Source organism: Perognathus longimembris, chromosome 28 (genome assembly GCF_023159225.1).
Source record: "Perognathus longimembris pacificus isolate PPM17 chromosome 28, ASM2315922v1, whole genome shotgun sequence".
Classification (NCBI taxonomy): Eukaryota; Metazoa; Chordata; class Mammalia; order Rodentia; family Heteromyidae; genus Perognathus; species Perognathus longimembris.
The window spans coordinates 53,988,144-54,008,723 of NC_063188.1; the positions used below are offsets into that span (position 1 = coordinate 53,988,144).

General features: G+C 37.0%; 1 protein-coding gene across 1 annotated transcript in view; it reads right to left on the reverse strand.

The window, feature by feature from the left end:
* Positions 1-5,189, reverse strand: part of Sh3bgrl (SH3 domain binding glutamate rich protein like) — a 71,927-nt gene extending 66,738 nt beyond the window's left edge. The window contains exon 1 of the mRNA XM_048336099.1: positions 5,050-5,189. Within this exon, the coding sequence (XP_048192056.1) occupies positions 5,050-5,094 (45 nt within the window). The 5' untranslated portion in view covers positions 5,095-5,189. The remainder of the gene's footprint in view (positions 1-5,049) is intronic.
* Between the last annotated feature and the right edge of the window lie 15,391 nt (positions 5,190-20,580).

Consider the following 20,580-nt stretch of genomic DNA (forward strand, 5'->3'; position numbering starts at 1 on the left):
TTTCACAGGCAGATCATGCTTTTTTTTGCACAAAATCTCTGCGAGAACAGCCTCTCATGTTGTGTAATATCCTCCTGTTGGGTCTTCACTCTATATTCTAATCTGTATGATGATCTTTTATTACTATTAACTTCAAGACTTAATTCTAAACCTTCCCACTCAAACATGATGCAAGAGGAATTATAATTTATAAAGGAATTGTCAAAAAGGTAGTACTTCACAATAAACCACTTTAACAAATTACCCAAGATGTGTTAGACACTTTAGGATTTCATGAAGTAAAGACTCACTTCCTCAAAGTATACAATACACTGCTGGGCTGGTAGGATATCTCCCAAGCAGTCCCTGACATCTGGCACTGTAGTGATCCCCTGGGATATGTAGTTTAGTTCTCAAATTCAACTTTTTAGTAGAGCCAGATTAATTCTCAACTCTCAAAGTCTGGGGAGGGTGCCTCTCAAATGAATTTTAGTGGCAGAATACTTGGTTTGAATGTGCAAGAAATGAGTTCAGTCCTCAGCACTGAAAAGGAAAATCTGTTCCCAAATGTGATATGCAATCCTGTCTTAAACCATTATAGAACCTAGTCATAACCACACAATTTCCAAGTGGTTACAATATACTAAACAAAACCCATTCTTCAATTTCAACTTCAAGATGAAATCATAAATTGTGACCTCACTGAATATGTAAATGTACTTTCAGTTTCTTCCTAATTTTTATACTTGTCTTTCAATATCTGTGAGTGTGTGTGTGTGTGTGTGTGTGTGTGTGTGTGAGAGAGAGAGAGAGAGAGAGGCAGACACAGAGACACAGAGACAGACAGACAGACAGACAGAGAACTGGGGCTTGAACTCAGGGCCTCATGATTTCATTGGCATTTTTGCTCAACACAGGTACCCTATGATCAACATACTTTCTTTAGAAATCACACGGATTAAAAGTTTACTATAGGTTGATCTTATTTACTCCCTTTAGAACTCATCAAGTGTTTACCTTAACACAAAATGATGTCATCAATACCAATTCTTAGTACCCCCAGAAAATTGCTTAGAAATTTCAAATTTAATCTTTGTTCTTAAACTTTCAGTAGAAATTGTATAGAAAGCTTTGCTTCAGCTACTGGCATCTTTTTCTTTCCATTTCTTTATTGTCAAAGTGATGTACAAAGGGGTTACAGTTTTGTACATAAGGCCATGCCTACATTTCTTATCCAACTTGTTACCTCCTCCCTCAATTCCCCCCACAGCCTTTCCCCCTCCCCATCCCTCCTGTGTTGTACAGTTGGTTTACATCATATAGTTTTGTAAGTATTTACTGGCATCTTTTGAGTAATATGAAAGAATTTAAAATGGGTACACATGTCCAATTATGTTTAAGTTTCTGTGAACTCAGATTCTACAATTTTTGGTAATCTGTATAATATTCTTCATTTATATTCAGCTTGTTAAGAAATAAGTCTATGAAAAATACATAGGCAATATCCAATAACCCATATCTCATCCTAAAAAGTCTGTTCTCTACCTTAAAATCTCTTCCAAGGACAATTTGTTTTACTTTTTGCTAGCCTACATTACACAGGGTACTTTTACTGTACTGGAATAAAGATTGATATTCTGCATTTTAGTACTATTTACTGAGAGCCTTGCTTTGTCTGCTCTGAAGAAATCTACATCCTATACTTGATGCAATAAACCATCCAAATTAGCCTGGGTACTTGTAGGATAATTAATGTGAGGTATTTTTCATGATTTTCCAAGTTCATCAGAAAACCAAGACCACATTCATAGTAGGGAAATTGTAAACATCCAGTCAGTAGATAGACTAGCCTAAAGATGAGATCAATGCTCAAAAAGTAAACACATCTTGAGGGTCATTTCTGCTGGTGCTCTTAGTCTCTTTTCTCTTCTTTAAAATAAGGAAGTGGTATGATGGTACATACTTGTAATCCCACATGTTGAGAGGCTAAAACTAGAGTGTTTTGAGATTGAGGCGAGCCTGGGCTACATAGAAATATCCTTTCTCAAAAAAATGGGAATAGTAAAACATTGGTTCACAGAATAGTCAAAAGAATCAAATGATAAAATATATGCAATGTTCTTACGGCTATAACTGGCATATTACAAATAATCCATGAATGAAAGCTCTTAAGATTTTCTTTTGTGATACTGGGAAAAAAACCTGGCCTTGCACTTGTTAGGCAAGTATTCTAACACTAAGATACATCCTTAGAACCTTTCAATACTATTATCAGTTAAAAGTGACAAATTAAGTTTCATGAAAAATTAAAGTGAGCTGATTTATCGTATTTTAACAAATGAAGTAATTGTCTACTCCTGTCTTCCTTCTAAATCAACAACCAGAACGTACTGAGCAAAACTTGTAGTGTCCTTGGGAAAAGTCGTTCAATCGAACCGAATGTGATTCAGTGCAGCCTTGCTCTTTTGCCTAAGTCTTGAGTTTAAGCCCCAGTACTCACACAGGAGGGAGGAGGGAGAACAACAAGTATCCAGGCACCTGTGGCTCGAGGAGGAGGAGGAACAACAACAAGTAGCCAGGCACCTGTGTGGGGAGGGAGCTCAGGGACAGTGCCCAGGTCTGAGTTCAACCTCCACAGCTGACAATTACAAAAAGCTCAGGCCCAATGGTCAGTCCCTGATTTCCAGGACTAGGACTGACACACAAATATAGTAATTCATTAAAATATACTTTTGAGAGGCAAATGTAACTTCTTTGTATTGGGGCAGAGTTGAGTAAAAGTTTGAAAACTTGTGGGGTACAGGTTGTCCTAGGCTACCAAAATTAATAGTATCATGTGAATTATCACAGATGTAGATTCTGAATCGCTCATAAACATTTAATATTGGTTATTTTTATGACATCCAGTAGAAAGACTTAGAAAAGAGTCAATACCAATCCAAAGTGCACTTCGTCATTTATAGAATTATTTTACTTTGTGCAATTGGTGAACTCTATCAGCATCCTGGCCCCAAAGTTTCTAATTACTGGCTAAGGACAACACTGTAACAAACTTAAAGAGAAATTGTTGTATTGAAGACTATAGAGTCCTTTTCTAAACTAAGAACTACCTCATTTAAGTTGTGTTTGTACTGCTTTAGTATTATCTGGAAGTATTGTAAGATGAAGCTGGGTGTGGTGGTACATGCCTGTAATCCTTAGCAGAAGGCAGGAGAATGAGGTGGAGGCCAGAGTGAACTACAAATGGAGTTCCAAGCCAGGCTAAGGTATATAAGTAGACCTTTAAAACAACAAGGTATTGTTAGAATAGAAATAAAGCACAGATTTATGTTGCAGTAGAATGACACAATAGAATTTTGATGACATGTTCATATCAACTGTGCAACTGAAACAATGTATGAATCTTTAGTTAACAGTATGAAAATTGTAAACTAGCATCTGCCTTTGTAGAGTTTGCAACACTGTAGTCCAATAAAGAAAAAAATATTAGTCTCAATCACTTCTAAGGCTCTTAGAAATTTAAGCCTTGACAAAGAGAGAGGTACAGTGGTTTTTAGTTGAACAGAAATTCCACAGGCAGCTTTGTCTCCAGTCTACTTCTGTGGAAGGATAAAAGGAAGAAAGCAAAGAACAAATAGCAGTATTGAAGCTGTACAGCCTCCAAAGGGAAAGCAACTGTTTTATTTGTTCAATGTAATCAGGAGCTTAACTAAAGGTATTAAGCTGCTCTTAGAAATTTTACAGCTAGTGTAATACACTAATAGTGAGCAACTGAAATTTTACTTTCAAATTACCAGTTTAATATGTATGGAGAATTAAACTAGTGGAGTCCAAAGGACATACTAAGTTTTCTGAGAAGGGCTGTGGTGACTCAGGCCTGTAGTTAGGCTCCTTAGGAGGCTAACATCTGAGAATCTTGGTTACAAGTCAGCCCTGGGCAAAATAAAAAGTCCACGAGACTCTTATCTCTAAGTAATTAGCAAAAAGCCGAAAGTGGAGGTGTAGACCTAATGGTAGAGTTATCCTGGAACAAAAAACACAAGCAAGTGAGCAAAGCCCTGAGTTCAAGCCCTAGTACCAGCACTACAGTTTTCTATTTCTCAATGGAAACTTGTTCAAAAATACAAGATTAAAATTTCCCATATTTTGAAATGGTCTCAATACACCCAACACATGGGTAGTGGCCAGTAATGACAAAGTTTTTCACCCATAGATCTGCTCCAGAGACAGTTATCTTTTCTCCTGAGTTGTGAAGAACAGAAGTACTTTCGTTCAACACTAAGTACACTCAGCTTTCATCCAAGTTTCTCTTACGCACCCCAGAGCTGTGAAAAAACTGTTAGTCTAAGCTGACAATTAGCAAATGATTGCAGAGGAAAACCTATCTTTAGAAAAAAAAAACACATGGCAGTTTGCAATCTATTTAAAGTTCTGGAAAATGTTAAAAAGAAAATCTCGAAAGAAAAGAAAAAGTCAGTACAAAGGTGGGAAATGTGGGAGAGAAACCAGGGCTCACATCACTTTAAGATTAGAAAAAAATACTCTGTATCACTGTTCCCAAGTTCCTGGCCCATTTTATCAAGTTCTCACCGGGTTTTAAGCTGATTTAAATACTCCCTCCTACACATGCTCAAAAATAATTCCAAGCTCTCGGTAGATTTTCACTCCACACCCATCTTCAACAGCATCTTTACCAGAAACGGACTCCATCCCCTTCCCTCTTTCCCTAGAGCATATTAGTCCAATGTGTGATTTTACCTGAGTTCCTCTAACCCTAAACCACCTACACCGTCCACTACCACTTCCCCATCTAGCAAAACCTGGACAGGTTTTTTTTTCTGTTCCTTTGAAGAAGAAATGTGGGCCCAACGTCTTAAGAAAAACAAAGCGAAAGTTGCTGTGAAAAATGAAATCCACTTAACAAAGGGGGGCGGGGGGAGAAGCGAGGTGGGGGTGGGGTGGGGTGGGGAAGGCGAGTGTCTTCGGAAGGAAGAGGAACTTCTGCAGTTGAACGATGCAGAATAGGACTAGGATGGAGACAAACAAAGGTGGGTTCCCCACTCTCCTTACCGCCGTAGAGCCAGAGGAGGATGCAATGTACACCTGGATCACCATCCTGGAAACGGCGGCTTGCAATTGATTGTTGGGCTGTTAGAGCAGCAGCAGCAATGGCTGGAATGAAGCTAGGGGCGGAACCCTGGGTGGGAGGAGGCGAAGGGCGGGCGGCGGGCGGCGGGCGGCGGGCGGCGGGCGGCGGGCGGCGGGGAGGTGGGCGGGGCAGGGTAGAGCCCCGCCTCCTCTCCCAGCCTTTCAATGGACTCGCTGCGAGGCAGATCCTGCCCCAAAGCCCGGAAGACTCCCGCCCGTTTGCATCATTTCTAAATTGTTTTTCGCCCCCCACCCCCTTCAACTAGAAAATCTCGAAGTGCACCGCGAGATTTGTTGAAACAATTCTTTTTTGACTACTCCCTCCTCTGGAAGGGGAGGGGGGAGGAGAGAGCAAAAGAGCAAGGCTGCACTGAATCGCATTCGGTTCGATTGAACGACTTTTCCCAAGGACACTACAAGTTTTGCTCAGTACGTTCTGGTCCTCGATCGTGGCAGATCCTCAGGTGCATTTGCCCGTGAGATCGAGCTCTGTACTAAATCCAAAAACACCTTAAGGAAATCCATGTTCTCCAAGCTGTACAAATTTATGAAGACTCCGGGAACGTATTCATTTTTTCTGAGGTAGCACTTTGCAGGATTTGACCACTGAAATGCCAGTGTGAGAAGTGAGAGTGTTTCCCTAAGCCCGGAAAAGGCAGGATTCCTTTTTTTTTTTTTTTTTGTCGTGTTTTGTTGATCTAGGGAAACCATGTTTCTGCGGAAATTTGCAGAAACCAATTTGATTGCCAAACCAAGAATGGAAGAGGAAATTGTGAACAAAAAATTAGAAAACACTATAGAAGAAAGTTTTGTTGTTGTTGTTGTTGGGTTTCTTTGTTTTGCTCTGGCCAGTCTTGAGACCTGAACTCTTGCCCTGGGCACCATCCCCTGAGCTACTTTTGCTCAAGGTGATCACTCTATCACTTGAGCCACAGCTCCATTTCTGGCTCTTTTTTTTAGTAGTTTATTGGACATAGTCTCACGGACTTTCTTGCCTGGGCTGGCCTTGAACCATGATCCTCAGATCTCAACCTCCTGAATGTAAAATGCTCCCCTGGAGGGCACCATGCAGATGCTTCAGTGTAAGAAGGACCTTACACTGAGTAGCTAGGATTCTGGCATAAAAAAGTATTTTGCTTTGCCTTCGAACTAGGTGAGAAAATAATTTGGAGCATAAATAAAAAGATATTGAAATAAGAGAATATATTGGTTCCTCTGGGGGAATGACCAGATTAATAATGTACACAAACTCATAAGGCCCAATTTTTTTAAGTTCCTTTTTTTCAGTTTCCCCACCCCTGCCCTTCTGTGGCTTTACCACCTTTGCCTGGGCCCAAATTTGGCAATAGAAACCTTCCTATTTCCTGCCCATAGGTTCTTCCTTCTCCAATCTATTTTGCCCACTAATTCCAAATCAATCTCCTTACGTAGGATCCATACAACCACCTGAACAGAGAGGTATTATGATATGACAGACAACAATGTAGCCTGAAATACTTACGATATTTTTAAAGTGCTCCCCTCATAATCTTAGCAAATATACAATTTTCCCATGGCTCCACCAAACCAAGGTCCTTAAATAATCACCCTTGAAACCTCACTGCAATTACCATGCCTATCCTGGCTTTCATGCCTTTGATATTTTAGTCCCTGCCTTTATCTTTTCTCCAGATTTTCCTATTCATTTCTGACCTCTCTACCTTTTTAACTCAGCCTTTTCTATACACAAGTCAGAATCATTCTATACATGATCAGGCACTCTATGGCAGTATGATATAATCACTGATATCATTGGCAAAAACAGGTGTTAATTTCGATCCCTAGCCCACAATATAGGAAAATCTGCCTTATGGTATTGACCTGTTCAAATAGAAATAAATTGTCTTATACCACCATTATACAACCTCTCATTCAAGATCCACTTAAACTCTTTTTACCTGTTAGCCCCTTAAAATAATGGAAGAACTAAGCAAAATGAAAGCAAAAATCCTTCTTCTGTGTATTCTATATACCTACAAGATGAAATTAGTTGTCTCTGGATAATTGAATGGCAATCATAGCAATGAGACTACTAGTGTGTCTTATCTGGACTTTGGGAAATGAAAGGATGATTTCTGAGTTTATTTCTTCTAAATACAAATGTATTGGGATTGAGGATATAACTCACTGGTTTACAAAATGAACTCCAGGATTTGATCCCCAGTACTACCACCGTGTGTGTGTGTGTGTGTGTGTGTGTGTGTGTGTGTACGCGCGCGCAAATATCCCATATATTTATTTATAAATAAAATCCACTAGTTCTTATTGGCAGGACTTGGAACTCATTCAATAGACAGGAACTTGGCCAATATTATTAATAATTCTTCTTCTCCTTCTCCTTCTCCTTCTCCTTCTCCTTCTCCTTCTCCTTCTCCTTCTCCTTCTCCTTCTCCTTCTCCTTCTCCTTCTTCTTCTTCTTCTTCTTCTTGGCCAGTCCTGGAGCTTGAATGCAGGGCCTGAGCACTGTCCCTAGCTTCTTTTTGCTCAAGGCTACCACTCTACCACTTGAGCCACAGCACCACTTCTGGCCTTTTCTATATATGTAATGCTGAGTAATTGAACCCAGGGCTTCATATATACAAGGCAAACACTCTACTACTAGGCCATATTCCCAGCCCCTTCGCCAAAATTTTAATGTAGATATTAACATTATAGTATTTTAGTCTAGCTCCTCAATGCCTTCAGCCATCCCTAGAATTCGATAGTGCTCATTTCTTTGTGCTAATTTTTTCATACAGCAGTTCCCTAAAATCATGTGCTTATATAATTTGACTGGAAAGGTTACAGTCTGAATACAATAGAGCAGATCAAAGAGTTTTAAAATAACACTTGTGACCTATTGTCAGAGAAAAAATCTTATTCAAAAAGCACCAAGTAAGCTCATGCTGTATGTAGAAAAGCCAGAAAACAGTAGAAATGAAATTACTCAGGTTACACACAGGGGAAAATGCCTATATTCGTATGTTCCTTGGAGGCTGAGGCAGGAAAACAACTTAAGTTCAAGAGCTCAGGACCAGCCAAGAAACAAAACTGGTCTCAAAAATAACCAAACCTGTTTCACAAAGATTATCTCAGACACTCTAGAGGCATAAATCTAGAGGATTCCCATTTAAGGCCAGCCTAGTTAGAAGTCAATGAAACCTAGATTGTTTAACTCTCATTTTCTGCAAGTGAAGCAAGAGATATTGATCTATTTCTCTTTCTCCCTATTTAGTCCTGCTATATTAAAATAAATCCTTGCTAATTTTTTTAAAAAGTTGATGAAACCCTATCTGAATAAATCAATGGGCATGGTGTTCTACAGATGTAATTTCATTCTTGCAAGAGTCATAAATAGAAGAATTACTCTCCAAAGCTCCCCGGGCAAAACTCCAAGACCATATCCAGAAAAATAACTGAAGTAAGAAAGGGTTGGAAGCACAATTATTTATTGGGTTCGGAGTTCTGATCATGTCCAAAATGTTAAATTCATCATTTCAACCACCAGAGGACGCCACTCATCTATGGAAACCATGGTTGGGACTGGAAAAGCAAGAGGTAATGAGACTTGCTAAGTCATTTTTAAACACTTCTGTACAGAACTCCAACAGAGAAAGAATTTCATTTCATCCATTGTTCCTGAGTAGTTACCATGAAAGGTCTAAGGAATCAATAAGACTAGGCAAGAAGAGAAACTGTTTTCAAATCTTCCTGACTGACTCCAGAAAGCTAATTCAACTCATTTATCTTAAAGATATAAAATAAAGAAAACATATTATTTCTTCCAAAGAGAGACCTGCTTTGAATACAAATCTGGAAAACACTTAAAAATCATTCTGCATAGACACCCTATAGTCCTCCAAACCCTACCAAAGTAATACCATCCTAAAGACACCCAAAATTTGTTGTAAACCCTTCCCAGTTAACCAATTCCTGTCTCAAAACATTCGGGAAAAAATCTTTTATGAGAGCATTCTAAGATGTGTCATCTTTTGTTTCTTTGATACTGATCATTTCCAGTTATGAACTCATCTCTGAGCTTGTAGTAGGAAATCTTCCCATCAAGTTAAAAATTTCCATTTCTCTTAAGCTTTGATTTCTAGAGGTCTCTTCTTTAAATGTTTCAGGATGTCTTTTTCTATGCCTAAACAGGATGGCCCTGACATTTGAAGACATAATCCAAGTATTGTGTGACAAAGCATGATACAGCATGCTGTGGAATTTGCCTTCCCAATCACCAATAATCAATCATTTGACGTCGAGTCCAGTGTTTTAGCTTTCACATATGAAAAATCTTCGGTAATACATGTTCTTCAGATTCTGGTTTACTTCATTCAGCATAATGATCTCTACCTCTATTCATTTAACTACAAATATCAGGATTTCATTCTTCTTTATGACTGAATAATATTCCATTTTGTATGAGTATCACATTTTTTTGTGTGTCTTTTTGTCTGCTAATGGGCACCTAGATTGATTCCTTATCTTATGTGTGTGTGTGTGAAGCATCCTTTTGGGGTGCTTTCATTTCCTTTGAATATGTATCTACAAATGTCATACTTGCACATGTGTGTATTAGACCTAATTTTACTCTTTTGAAAAATTCTCATATTGTTCTCCATAATACCCATACTAATTTATATTCCCAGAAACAGTGAATAAGAGTTCCTTATTCTCTACATCCTCACCAGCATTAAACTACACTTTCATTTATTTCAGGTGATGAATGATTTTTTTACAAGTGTATCTCACTTTGACATGCCCTGTATATGCATACAATGTGCCTTGATTGGACTAGCCCCTCCATCACTCCCCTCTCATCCTTCCTCTACTTTTCCCTCAAATAATCCTAACAAGGTTTATGATTCCATTTTCACATAAGTACATACATCGTTGACCACATTCAACCTTCATCACTCTCTTAGTTTACCCTCATCCTTCCCACCAGTACTCCAATCCCACAGAGGACCTGTTTTACATTCCTGCCCTTCATTTTAAATGTATACTCAATATTCAAAGAAACTTCACTATGAAATTTCACAGATGCACACACAGTTCTTTACTCAGATGGACCCCTCAATTACTCACTTTCCTGAACACTAACCCTGTCATTCATCAGCCTTCAGTGAGCTGCATTTTACCATCCTCATTGACTGATGCAATGTACTTTGATATTAAACTTCCATACTGCTTACCCTCGGACACTCTCTTCTCCCTTCCTCTACTACCCTTAACAGTGTCACAAATATATTTGTTGGCCATCTATAATTTTGTTTACAAGCACTGAGGCTTGAATTCAAGTTTGGGGAACTGTCTCAGGTTTTCCATTCAAGGTGGATGCCATACTACTTGAGCCACAGCTTCCCTTTTGACTTTTTGTTGGTTAATTGGAGGTAAGAGTCTCATGGACTTTTTTGCTCAGGCTAGTTTTGAACCAAGATCTTCAGATCTCAGCCTCCCCAGTTGCTCTTTATTTGTCCTCTACCATATCAGTTGATAGACCAGATATTTATTCATAGCAACAATAGTTGCCAAAATTAGGCTTGAAGGCCTTCATTTTCAAACATGCTTGACTTCTTACATACCACTCTGAGAATTCCAACTCACTCTCCCTTGTCCCTCCTCTTCTTTCCCTAATCAATCTTCATGGTACCATTTTCATACATTACAAAAAGTACTTTTTCCCATATTCACTCTGTCAGTTCACCTTTCTCCTACCCAGTAGTACTTCTACCCCTGACAGGGCTTGTGTTACACTTCTGTCCATTGATTTTTTTGGTGTATTTCATGCCTGCATACACAATACTTTAACATTGTTAATCTCTCTCACTTAATCTCAATCTCTCTTCCATTATTCAAAACCATCTAGTGAGTTTCATTGCAATTTGTCTTAATTGGTGTCTATCAACTGGTGGCAGTTTTGCTACTCACAGGATGTGTACCAATGTGAGCAGACAGTTTTGTTTATTACAACTGAATGCTGTTGTTGCTGATATTTTAAAAGTCCATGATACTTACTGTTCAACATCATATGATGCATAAAGGCAGTCCATATTTCTTCTCCTCAGGGAATAATTTGGTCTAAAACATCAACAAAGTTATTACTTAACCATCTTGTCCTGATATTATCAATTGATATGGACATATGTTTACACCATTCAAGCTATCTTTATATGATGCCCATCTGTTGAGATAGAGACAATAGCCTATTATTAACTCTGATTTTTTTCAACTTTTTATACCACATTTCAGAGCTTGGGAAAAAATATCCAAACTCAAGATTAAATTTGGCATTTTCTGGGATGATACCGAGGATGTAGAAATACAGATTTTGAGTTGCTTATTTCTCTTTGTTACTTACTTCTGGTGAGCTGGTGTATATAATATAAGCAAAGGGAAATTTGTAAAGGATCTATTATCAGTCTGCTACCGGAAATAATATTCTAGAACTTGAAGTAGTGAAAAATTACTCATAATCAATGCTATATACATCACAACAGCTGATCTCAATGGCTGGTATAAGAAAAATATAATGAGTTCCATTTTAAATATAATGAGTTTGAGGTGCCTGTAACTCATTCCAGTGGAGATGCCAAGTAGGTAATTGAATATATGGAATTGGATGCAGAAATAGAAACATGGGAATCATCAGTTTATAGATGGTAATTGAAGCATGGGAATGGATGGGATTAGCAAAGGGGAAAATATAAATTTAGAAGAAAAAGTACTCAAAACTGAAATCTTTGGTAATGCCTATATTTGATGTCAGATGAAAAAATCAGCAGAAAACCAATGATATTTTCACTATATCAGCCTGTCTCACAGATAAAAACTGAGTTGATTTGATAATGTAATGAACTTTTAAGTTAAACATGTACTATATACCAGGAAGTATTATAAGTATTTAGAATATATCCATAAAAATTGACAAAAGCTTCAGCACTGAGGAAAGCTTATTGTTTAATGAGTTTCTTTATAATGAAACATGGGGGGCACCTTTAATAACTTGACAGGTAGAGTGGAGGGCTGAAGAATTTATTTTATGAAAGAGGGCTTCCAGAGAGGTTCTTTAGAGAGCTCTGTCACTCTAGGACCACAATCTTCCCACATTCAGTATAATAAAAAATTCCCACAAGCCATGTGATTGTCCTTGTTCCCACAATCTAGGTTCTTTACTCAGTGTCTCATGTGACTTTAACTTTTCTATAAATTTTCCAGTTGCCTTGAAAAAGCAACATAACTGTTGGGGAAATCAAGAAATCAGGGTGGCATCAACCTTGGAGAAAAATAAAGAGAAAGAATGTCACAGATAAAAAGGAATAAGACACATTCAAAATGAAGTAAATAACATCATAGACTCAAGATAAGTGGACAAAGAAATCTCAGTTCCTAGATATACAAAGTTCTCAATATAACAAAGATAGGATAACACAGCTGCAGAGCATTGGAGGAGTGGAGATAATGTAGTGGCTCTGATTGGAAAATGCCAGCATGTGTTAGGGCAACCTTACACGATTATCTTTTAGATTATTTCTTTCATCTTGTTAGCTTGGACTTCATTTTATTTTCATCAGGTAACAAATTTATGGGTGTTGGACCACATAATAAAGAAATTCAATAGCAATTTTGTGATTAAATTTTAAACACTGTCCAAAACTTTTGAAAGAGCTCTGTGGTTTGAGGGAAAGTGAGTAATTGATGGAATGAACTCAGTACCACTTTTTTAAGATAGAGTTTCTGCTATTGCATAATATATCTTTGACTATGTGTGGCCTCTATATGTATACATCTAACATTTTATACTAACCCAAAGTCTATTTTACAATATATTTGAAACTCTAAACCCAGTGATACATGTAAAATAATTATTTTAGTTCCTAATGATTTCCAAAGTACTTTGTTGTGATCTTGGATGCAGAGAATTGAGTGCTGGCACAATATCTTCTCTCTGGTCTCAGAACTATAAAGGCACTAATCAGTGATCTTTTAAAAAAGTTTTAGTGAAGATTAACTTTAGTATAACAGGGCTACACTAGAGAGAAATAGAAAGAAAAAAAGACACATTTCCAGTTCCCCATTCAGGAAATGGGAGTTGAAGACTCGTAATTAGTGAATCTTAAGTAGAATCTTAAATGGAGATACAATATGAATATTCATATTTGAGGAACTTTCTCAAAGTGTGTACTCCAGTTTTTAATCCCCTATAGATTATAATAACACCTTCTATAATTGGGTTTTCTTGGCTCATGCCTGTAATCCTAGCTACTCAGTAAGCCGAGATCTTATTATCATGGTTCAAAGTAGACAAGGCAGAAAAGTTTGTGAGACTCTTATCTCCAATTAACCAGCAAAAATCAGGAAGTGGTGCTGTGGCTCAAGTGATAGAGCACTAGACCTGAGCCTCGGAATCAAGTAGCATTAACACTTCAAATACCAAATCTCATGATCAATTTAGAATATCCTAAGCTTTTATATTTGGGGTACAGTTCCTTGAGCCCATATGAATCTGAAGACATGCAAATTAAATCCACTAGTTATCTGCTTCGCACATCCAACACAGTGTTTACAGATGGGCATAGAATAACTGCTATAACTTCCACATAAAGCAGGATGAGGGAATGAGTAGAATGCAGGAGTCACTGGGCCACAGCATTCTGAGACCTAGCTGGACACATGTTACCAGTTCTGTATTCTGTCCTACTTCCTGCTGGGTAGTTACTCTCTCTGATTCCTCACTCTGTCTCCAGTCTCTTGATCTGGCTGTAAGTCACCTTTTCTGTTTCATTTAAAGAGTAACTCATATTTGCTAGTGAGTTGCCTTCTCATGGTGCTTTCTACTGTAGTAGTTAGTAGTCTGAGAGTTAAAAGTTTTCAATTTCAATGTTATCTTTATCCATTTTGATCCAAACTATTACCCAATCTTGTTCATGTCAATTTTGAACCCATTCATTTAGATAAGAAAGCCATAGCCAAGGGAGATTTCTATAACTTTCTTTTGCTTGGATTCACTGTAAGATTGCTTTGGTATCAGCCCTCCCCCTTATACTTCTTAGAAACTCCATTGTTTAGGGGGAAAAGCAATCTGTAAGGTGGGCCCTCAACTCCTTTAGAAGGCCTTTTGTCTGTCTGAAAAGTGTTAGGAAGATGTAGCTTGCCTCTTTTTGAGGCTTTAACAAAGGATCTTACAGTCTCAACCTGGTTTTTTATTTTTGGCCTAAAATTCTTATTTGAAAATCACTGTCTGGAGAAGCTGGGAAAGAGATATACCATTATTTTTAAACCCATCAAGTGTCACATTCTTTTAATGAGTCTGCCCTTTACTTCATATCCTTGAACTTATTTTTTATCAAGTAAAATGAAATCAAGCAGCATTTTCAAAAATTTGTCTATGTATCTCTATAGCTACTATATAAAATCTCTTTTCTTCTGCTTACCATTTTCCTTACTTTCATTTAATTCTTCATCAGCAGCCCTGTAGGCTTTTTCAACTACTTTCTTTCATTCATCTTCCTTCTCCTGCCTGGTCCTTAAGCCAGTGGCATGTTTCCAGACTTTGTTATAGCGGCACCACACTTACAAATAAATCCGTTTCTAGTCAAGTATAGCTGAGGAACAGATCATTACAAACTTGGAGGCCCTCAACAATAACCATTTTATTATGCTCACTGGTTCTGTGCATTAAGAATTCAGATGCCAAGGCCACAGGAATGCCTTGGTTTTGCACCAAAATGCCCAAGGCCTTGGCTAAAAGCCAAGATGAAAGCAAACTCCATGTCTTATGCAATGGCACTCTGATTGTAGCAATTCAAGTTCAAAACATGCATGTACTAGGTAACAAGAGATACATCGGCTCAAGACATTGCCTATATTGGTAATGTTGTAGAAATCCATCAGTAGCTGGAAATAACTTATAGGATATGATTAATTAGCATATGATCACACATAACCATGTACGAGGCACTCTGTGAAAGGTATCAAGGTTGTATGCTGAGCTGGGAACCTATCCTACAGATAATTAGTTAGAGATATCAATGCAGACAATATGCACAGAGATCATTGCTTCTGGACATTAACATAGGGTCTTCTTAAGACCCTATTCATCTTTTAGCTGGAATAATGCCCTACAATAGTCATGAATGTTCCTAAGTCAAGTAATAACCAGCTAATCCTAAAAATGCTAATAAGGTATTGGTTACTAAAGCTCATGTAGAATGGTAAAAACACTTTTTATCCACCTACTCAGAAGAATTTTTTTCACATAAGTGCATTCTATTTGTAATAAATATTAAAATGCAATGATTCCCATATACTCCCTGATGTATAGGAATTATTATTAATTGTTTATCAGTATTGAGATTTAAACCCAATGCCTTGTTTTTGCTAGACATGTGCTCTATCACACAGCCTTGTCTCAAGCCCTTTTGTTCACTGGTTCTTTTGAGATAGGGTCTCACTTCCTGCCTGGACATATGTGTGGTCTGTGATTTGCTTATTGTAAGCTTCTCTCATAGCATCAATGACAGGTATATACCACCATGCTCAAATTCTTTCCATTGAAATGAGTCTCATGAACTTTTATACACCATCTTTCCTGAGCCCACAGTGCTCCCTTTCCCCTGTCTCCTATGTAGCTGCATCATCATGCCCAGCTGTTGGGTGAGTAGGGTTTCATATGCAACCCACTCCAACCACAATCCTCCTAACAAACCCTCCCAAGTAACTAAGAGTAAGGAATCAGTTGTAAAGCAAGGAATTAGTCACTTTTAATTCCTATATTAACTTATATTTTTATATTTTAATTACCTTATATATAAAACTGTAACCCTTTCTACATCACCTTGACAATAAAAACAAAATTTAAGAAACTCATACAGGTGAGTTAAATAACCAACAGAAACAAAATTATTCAAAAGTCTTCAATCTTTGGTTGTCTACTTGGATTTTCATTCTGGCTCAGGTTAGGCTTGTTGCATCTTATCATTCAATATCCTCATGGTGTAACTTACATGGCCTAAAACATAGAACATGACTATCACATTATGAAACCTATAATTCCAGAAGTACACATAGGAACATACAAGAGTTTGTGGTAATTCTGTATTCGTTTCATTAAGACATTGCTAGAATGGGTTGAGGTGTTGCTTAATGATGCAGGTGAGTGGGAACAAAACTTGCCTAGTATATGTGAGGTCCTAGATTCAATCTTCAAAAAAATATCCCAACAGAATAATACCAAAATCATAGTATTGATGTAATATATCACACAGTACAAATATATGCTTCTAATACTGCACTGGAGATAAAATTATTGCATGATCATTTAATTCCGGGGAGGAAAATAGAAGTAAGTATTCATTAAAGTAGGAGTCAACAAACTGAAATGTCAAATCTCTCCACTGTAAGAGAGAGAGAGTATCTCCTGGGTCTGGAATGCAGAACCTATGAACTGACCCTGAGCTTTTATTGACCAAGGCTCACTCAAGTGCTCTACCACTTGAGCCACAGCTCTTCTTCCAGCTCTTTGATAGTTTTATTGCAGGTAAGAGTCTTATGGATTTTTTTTTGGCCTAAGCTGGCTTCAAAATGCAATCCTCAGTTCTCAGACTACTGAGTAACTAGCAGTACACACATAGCACTCAGTGTTCACCATCTTTTTTAAATTGATTTTTTGACAAAATTGTGAGTCACATGGAGGAGTAAGAAACCATGTAGAGAAATTCTATATTCCCTGCATGGAAATTCTTTACAACTACATCATAAAGTGGGCATGATGACATACTTTTGTAGCCTCAGCTACATAGGACCCTGAGAAAGAAGTTTGAGAGTTCAAGGCTAGCCTGAGCTATATACCTGGTTTGAGGCCATCTGGGTCATTGTAGTCTTGTTTTTGTTGTTGTTTTAGCAGTAGTGAAGTTTGCCTGACCAAAATAAAACAAAGGGATGAAACTCATGAGGAAATAGGTCTCAGTTATGGATAGAAAACAGGACTCTGTTGTCAGTAGCATTTTTTTTTACTTTATTAAGGTATCATTGAAGACAGAAATGGAGACATGAACATATAATACTAGCACTTGAGAGGAAGAGGCAGAGGATCATGTTGTCATGGCCAGCCTGGGCTATACTGCTAGTTCAAGGCCTGTCTAAGGTACATACTGACATCTTGTCTCTAAAAATCTAAGCACTGCTCATAGGGCTCACTAGTCAGGGGCAAGGCCTTGGGTTTAATCACTAGAATCAAAAACAACAACAGAACTCCCTAACTTTATTATTCAGAAACCATATAATTTTCTCGTTTCAAATATTCAGTTTATCTGGGAATATGACCTAGTGGCAAGAGTGCTTGCCTCCCATACATGAAGCCCTAGGTTCAATTACCCAGCACCACATATACAGAAAAAAGACAGAAGTGGCGCTGTGGCTCAAGTGGCAGAGTGCAAGCCTTGAACAAAAAAAAGCCAGGGACAGTGCTCAGGCCTCGAGTCCAAAGCCCCAGGACTGGCAAAAAAAAAAAAAAAACAAACAATCAAATATGCAGTTGAAATTGTTTAGTGTAACAAGGTTATCCAACAGTAACTCTCAAAAGAAATCTCATAATCTCTTCCTTTCCCAAGGAATGAAGGGAAATAATAGAGGGTGTGGGTTTGATTGAGATACATTATACACTTAGAGGGACTCATCACAGCGAAATCACTGTGTGTGCTAATAAAAACAGAAAAATTAATTTATAATATGAAGATCATAAAATATTGTTTAATTACAAGACAATATGCAGTAAACCAACTGTTCAATGGGGGATTGAGGGAATTGGAAAGGAGGGAAAGTGGTAGAAAAATGAGGGAGGAGGAGGTAACAAGTTTGATAAGAAATGTACTCACTGCCTTATGTATGAAACTGTAACCCCTCTCTACATCACTTTGACAATAAATTTTAAAAATAGACTGAAACAATATATTGTTTAGGGGAGGGCTATGAAAGTGAATCCGTTATAGAACAGTTGCTTAACATGCACAAGGTCCTGTTTCCATCTCCACCACCAAAAACCCACACCCAATTGTCTTTGATAAGTAAATCACACTTAGTATTCTTTAAAACAAAAAAGGAAAGAAACTCATGCATATTGACAATCATTTCCCATTCCTCCAATTCTCATTCCTGCCTGCCACAGGCAATTCCCATATGTTTTCTGTCTCCATAAATTTTCTACTTTTAGAAATGTCATATATATAGAATCATATCATTTGTGGTCTTTTTCTTACCAGTTTCTTTCACTTTAATAGCCTAAAGTTCATCATGTTTTTAATTTTCAATTTTTCCCTTGTATTAGTATATATTAATTGTATAGAATAATAGGCTTCATTGTGACTTTTTATATACATATATATAGTGCTTTGCTCATACTCATTTCCCATTCTCCTTCTCAGAGTTCATCATGTATCACATGTATCACTATATCATACTTTCTACTGCTAAACAATATCTTATTATGCTAATATGCCTCTTGTACTGTTTATTAGTGTCTTTGCATTCTTCTTTCTTGCTGATCATAATGAATAATGCTGCTATGAACATTCATGGACAATATTTTACTTGAAAATATGTTTGTATTTTATTTGGATATAGATGCAAGAGTGGAATTTTTTTTGCCAGTCCTGGGCCTTGAACTCAGGGCCTGAGCACTGTCCCTGGCTTCTTTTTGCTCAAGGCTAGTGCTCTGCCACTTGAGCCACAGCACCACTTCTGGCTGTTTCTATACATGTAGTGCTGAGGAATTGAACCTAGGGCTTCACATATATGAAGCAAGCACTCTTGCCACTAGGCCATATTCCCAGCCCTAGAGTGAAACTTTTAAGTCATGTGAGAACTTTTCCTTTTCTCCATTTGCAAATTTGGGCTATTGGTATCTTCTCTGTTGAGTTTTAACAATTCTCTTATATTTTCTAAATAAAAATCCCATATTGGATTTACAACTTGCAAAATACTTTCGTGAATTATTTTATTCCATTGATGATACTGTTAGTAGCATTCAATAGTTCAATTTAATTAAGTCTAATTTTTGATTGCCTATATTCTTGGTGTCAGGTCTAAGAAACGATTTGCCTAACCCAAGTTATGAAAATTTGCTCCTATATTTTATTTTTAGAGTTTTATTATTTAGCTCTTATTTAGGCCTATCCATTTTGATTTAACTTTTGTGTAAGGTGTAAATAAGGAGTTCAATTTAATTCGATTGAATTCACTGCATGTGAATATTCACACTTTCCATTGCCATTTATTGAACTTTTCCCTATTGAATTCTTTTTACACCCTTGTTGAAGTTCAGTTGACCATAAATGTAATGGCTTCTTTTTGAAATCTCAATTCTGTCCTGTTCATTTATGTCTCTTCTTATGCCAGTGCTTTAATTAATATTTTTTTCAAATGAGTTTTGAAATTGTGAACTCTGAGTCCTTCAACTTTATACTTATTTCACAAGATTAGTTTGGCTATTTTTGGTCCCTTTAATTTCCACATGTATTTAGAGATTGTTTTGAATGTGCAGATTCATTGTGGGAGGAAGTTAGGAGAGAATAGGAGAGTGACAGCTAATAATGGCTAATGAATTTCATTTAAAGTTGATTTAAGTACTCTAAAATTAATGGTGGTGATGACTGCACAACTCTATAAATATGCAAAAATAATATATTGTACATTTTAAATTTGTTAATTGTATGGCATATACAAACGATAGCTCAATAAAGCCACTTAATAAAATAAAAATAGATCTAATGAAGTTTGGAATTCAGTTATTATAAATTAAAATCATCATATAACTAAAGAAGCCAAATATTAAATCTAAAACTGATCATAACACCAAAATTCAATATGAAATCAACTGATTATGTCCAAACTCATTGTGAAAGTCCTAAATCAGCTGTAATCAGTGAGTTCAATAACTCAATTAGGAAATGGCTATATAGCATGCAGTATGGATACTAACAGATTAAAGTTCAACTTTTATTCAAGTGCTAGGTTTATATTACACACATTTTATAGTGTGCATACAGTATGTTTTTCATGATACTCTTATTCATCAGGTGAAATCTATAACTAGATTTATAATTAAAGGACTCTTTCATTTTTTTGTTTTTCATGAATTCCAACAGGTATTTTGATGCTCATTAAAATAAAAAATATAACGGAAATCAATTTACTAATATTCCAAACCTTCTTGTATGTAATTTTTCCAATTGAAAACATAAAATAAATTGACCACAGAAATCAGCATTATTAAGTGAAAAGTTGTCTTAATTTTTTTATGTCAGTGAACTTATATGTAAGCCATTTGTGTCAATTTTGTAACTGATATTTACACCAAGATGATAAATAATTCACAATATCACTTGGCTGATCCATACTGTCTTTGCTTGCTGAAGGTGGTACCTAATAGTTTGCATT